Below are 5,000 nucleotides of genomic sequence, written 5' to 3'. Positions count from 1 at the left end.
GTAATACAGATTTAAATATGTAACTCAACCACTCTCTGAAATAAGATGGATATTGGAGCAGACACATGCATTTATAGTTCATAGCTCATTCTCTTCGTGTTTCTATTGGAAAGTGTTCACCAACAGCTTCATGTGTGTGTGTGTGTGGGTGTGAGTGGTCAAACTAACTAATTAGATGACTAATTCAGCAGCATTGGTCAGTTGTAGTGGGATGATACTTGGGCTGTATATGGAGCACACTGCCTTTAGTGCAACACTGTGTGGGACTAACAGGTGACTGGAGAAGCTGCTGTTCCCAGACAGCTGGAGGAGGATATGGCGGAGGGCTGTTCATTTCCTCTGTTTTTCTCAGAGCAGGCGGATGAATTATTCTGTTTGATGGCGAGAGAAACAACCCAACACTTCACCTGCAAACAGACTGGAGGGAGGGACAGGAGAGAGAGCAGGAGAGTGTGTGTGTGTGTGTGTGTGTGTGTGTCGCCGTGTGTGTGTGTGTGTGTGTGTGTGTGTGTCTGCGTGTCGCCGAGTGTGTGTGTGAGCAAGCTAGAAGGTTATGGTTAGTGTAAGTGCGTGTCTGTTTAGAGTTATTTGTGTGTGTGTCTATGTGTTTGTTAATTATTTGTGCTTTGGGGTGAGTGTGTGTGTGATGTGTGTGTGTGTGTGTGCAGGGGTGGGGAGTGTGTATGAATGAGATCGCTTCCCCGCTGAGAAAAAGATTGAAAAGAGAGATGGTAATGAGAAACTATTCTGAGCCCACCCCCATCTTTCTCTCTCTCTCTCTCTCTCTCACATACACACACACACACACACACACACACACAACTCTCCTGCTCTATACAGAAAGTAATTAGCTAATGGAGCCGCCGTCTTCCTGAGTGGTGTGTGATGAGAAATGGTCTTGGGTCTGACAGAGAGAGACCTCAGCCTGACCGAGTGAACAGCGTACGCACGCACCCATGCATGCACACACACTCACACACACACACTCACACACACACACACTCACACACACTCACACACACACACACACACACACACACACACACACACACACACACACACACACACACATCTGGTCGGTGCTCTCCAGCATACCCTGCTGTAAATAATACATGGGTCCGTCTGTCCAACCAAGATGAACTGACCCCATCACATGATCACACTGCACACACTCACACGCACACACACACACATTGCAGACATCAAACAGAAGGTTGTACCTCAGCACATTCACTCTTATGCATACCCCACCCCCCGCCACACACACACACACGCACACACACACACACACACACACACACACACACACACACACACACACACACACACACACACACATACACACACACACTTGCTATGGTCTTTCTGAATGGTTTTATCACAATAGCCTACAAATGTAAAGCATCATCAGCGGTTTCAGCAATATACAACCCAGAACTCTGAATCTCACTCATGTGACCCTTAAACACCTGGGCAGGTGCACTCTGAATCTCACTCATGTGAAACACCTGAGCAGGTGCACTCTGAATCCCACTCTTGTGAGTTTTAAACACCTGGGCAGGTGCACTCTGAATCTCACTCATGTGAAACACCTGAGCAGGTGCACTCTGAATCCCACTCTTGTGAGTTTTAAACACCTGGGCAGGTGCACTCTGAATCTCACTCATGTGAAACACCTGAGCAGGTGCACTCTGAATCCCACTCTTGTGAGTTTTAAACACCTGGGCAGGTGCACTCTGAATCTCACTCATGTGACCCTTAAACACCTGGGCAGGTGCACTCTGAATCCCACTCTTGTGAGTTTTAAACACCTGGGCAGGTGCACTCTGAATCCCACTCATGTGAGTTTTAAACACCTGGGCAGGTGCACTCTGAATCCCACTCTTGTGAGTTTTAAACACCTGGGCAGGTGCACTCTGAATCTTGTGTGATGTACTAGCGGCAGTTCTCTGGGAGGACGTCATTAGATTAGTTTAATGTTTTATTCGCTGCTCTAATAGCTGGATCACAGGTCCCCTAAGCAAAAGAGCCGAGTGTGTGTGTGTGTGTGTGTGTGTGTGTGTGTGTGTGTGTGTGTTCCTCACAGACTCTCTTTGCAGAAGGGCTGCAGGCCACAAGAGGGAATTAGCAGAACCACACACACACACACACACACACACACACACACACACACACACACACACACACACATACACACACACACACAAACACACACACACACACAGGGAGCACTGAGGGCAGGAGTTATGTAATGAGCTCAGTGAAGCTCTGCTTAAAAGAGAGAAAACAGGACCGGCTTAGTGCTTCAGTCTGCATCTCTCTCTCTCACACACATACACACACACACACACACTTGCTTTCTTTCTGTCTCTTTCTCTCTCTCCTCTCTCTCTCTCACACACACACACTCTCTTGCTTTCTTTCTATGTCTCTTTCTCTCTCTCCTCTCTCTCTCTCTCACTCTCTGTGCAAGGATGCAGCTGTAGCGTCACACCACAGTGTGCTATATGTAGCATGCCATATGTGAGCATATTATGTGCATCTGTGTAAGTATATGCACACTATGATTTGAAGCATAGTGTGTGTTTATGCCTGAGTGAGAGTGCAAGTAAGTGTGTGTGTAAGTAAGTAACTTTGTGTGTGTGAGAGTAAGTGTGTATGTGTCATGCCCGTGACTCTGCAGATTTCCCTGGTACCTGCTGAATGCAATCTCGGCAGGGAAAATCATTATCATACCAGGATAGAGTGGCAGGCCAATACGATAAGGAGTGATAGGATACGATACTGTGTGATACCTCAGTCTGTCGTGCAATAGAGGCATACACTATTCTCTCTCTCTTACACACACACACACACACACACACACACAGAGTACACATACACACACACTCTCTCAATGATGACATGTTCACACAATTTAATGGTTCTAGAAGTCTGACTGTGTATGTGTGTGTGTATGTGTGTAGCGTAGTGTAGTGTGTGTGATTGTCAGGGTTGTGCACAATTCGAATTACAATTCTACTTCCTGTTTGCTACCTCAGTTGAAATGCAAGTGAAATTCAAGACTTGAATTGGAATTTAAGAGCCAGTTTCAATTCAATTCTGGAATTTTGCACAAGCCTGGTGTGTGTGTGTGTGTGTAGTGTATCGTAGTGTGTGTATGTGTGTGTGTGTGTGTGTGTGTGTGTGTGTGTGTGTGTATGTGTGTGTATAGTGTATCGTGTGTGTGTGTGTGTGTGTGTGTATGTGTGTGTGTGTGTGTGTGTGTGTGTGTGTGTGAGTGTGTGTGTGAGTGTGTGAGTGTGTGTGTGCATACCTGACTGCTGGTGCCTGAGCTGGAGCTGAGTGTGTCGTCTTGTGAGGTGGTGATTGACAGCTCTGAGTGTTCTGAGACTGACCGAGGGGCTGATCCCTGTGGGGGGCTCAGGACCACTCCCGGCCTCTCCTCCTCCCCCCTCCTCTCCTCCTCCCCCTCCCCCTCCTCCTCCTCTCGCTCCTCATGCTCCTCCTTCTGCTGCGGTCCCTCTCCCTCCCTCCTCTCCTCCTCATCCTTATTCTCTTCCTCCTCCTCTTCACTGCCCTGCACCACCACCACCGCCTCCTCTCGCGCCTCCTCCTCTCGCGCCTCCTCCTCCTCCTCCTCCACCTCTTCTTGCACCACCTCCTCCCCGATGCGTGGCGGCCGCGGCCCCAGCGTGCACATCACCAGCTCCACCAGGTCCTCCTTCTCGCGGCAGGTGTCGGTGGGGATGTTGCGGAGCATCAGGTACTGGCGCAGGTCCTTGACCCGCAGGCGCATGAGCCGCGGCCGCTGGAAGGCCGTGCCCCACAGCAGGTGGCAGGTGGCACAGCGACGCAGGTTCTCCTGAAGGACCGAGCACAGCGAGCAGTAGCTCTTTCGGCAGTCCGAACACACGTACTGGACAAGAGAGAGAACAGAGAGGAGAGATAAGAGAGATAATAAGTACACACATGCGGGAGGAGAGAGAGGAGGAGAGAGGAGGAGAGAGAGGAGAGAGGAGGAGAGAGGAGAGAGGAGGAGAGAGAGGAGAGAGATGAGGAGAGAGGAGGAGAGAGGAGGAGAGAGATGAGGAGAGAGGAGGAGAGAGGAGAGAGGAGGAGAGAGAGGGAGATGAAAGTGAGGATGAGAGAGGGAGAGGTCTATTGAATCAGTCACAAAAGCATGGTGTCATCACCTAATTAAAACATACAATACACGACAGCAGCGCCCACAGATCCACATATATACAGCATGCACAGATCCATATATACAGGTCCACATATATACAGCATATGCACAGATCCATATACAGGTCCACATATACAGCATATGCACAGATCCATATATACAGGTCCACATATACAGCATATGCACAGATCCACATATACAGCATATGCACAGATCCATACAGGTCCACATATATACAGCATATGCACAGATCCACATATATACAGCATATGCACAGATCCACATATATACAGCATATGCACAGATCCATATATACGGGTCCACATATACAACATATGCACAGATCTACATATATACAGGTCCACATATACAGCATATGCACAGATCCATATACAGGTCCACATATACAGCATATGCACAGATCCATATATACAGGTCCACATATACAGCATATGCACAGATCCACATATACAGCATATGCACAGATCCATACAGGTCCACATATATACAGCATATGCACAGATCCACATATATACAGCATATGCACAGATCCATATATACAGGTCCACATATACAACATATGCACAGATCTACATATATACAGGTCCACATATACAGCATATGCACAGATCCATATACAGGTCCACATATACAGCATATGCACAGATCCATATATACAGGTCCACATATACAGCATATGCACAGATCCACATATACAGCATATGCACAGATCCATACAGGTCCACATATATACAGCATATGCACAGATCCACATATATACAGCATATGCACAGATCCACATATATACAGC

At 47.8% G+C, this 5,000-nt stretch overlaps 1 protein-coding gene across 1 annotated transcript in view; it reads right to left on the bottom strand.

Annotated features, from left to right (window-relative positions):
- The window catches only part of rnf34b (ring finger protein 34b), a 29,810-nt gene that overhangs the window by 4,988 nt on the left and 19,822 nt on the right, over positions 1-5,000 (bottom strand). The window contains exons 4-5 of the mRNA XM_048259321.1: positions 3,587-3,919; positions 3,317-3,454 (exon numbers count right to left, since the gene is read on the bottom strand). Coding sequence (XP_048115278.1) covers positions 3,317-3,454; positions 3,587-3,919 — 471 coding nt within the window. The remainder of the gene's footprint in view (positions 1-3,316; positions 3,455-3,586; positions 3,920-5,000) is intronic.

Source organism: Alosa alosa, chromosome 12, assembly GCF_017589495.1.
Source record: "Alosa alosa isolate M-15738 ecotype Scorff River chromosome 12, AALO_Geno_1.1, whole genome shotgun sequence".
In the NCBI taxonomy this organism is placed as follows: Eukaryota; Metazoa; Chordata; class Actinopteri; order Clupeiformes; family Clupeidae; genus Alosa; species Alosa alosa.
Note: the sequence above shows the minus strand (reverse complement) of the source record. Positions and strands in the feature narration are given on the sequence as shown.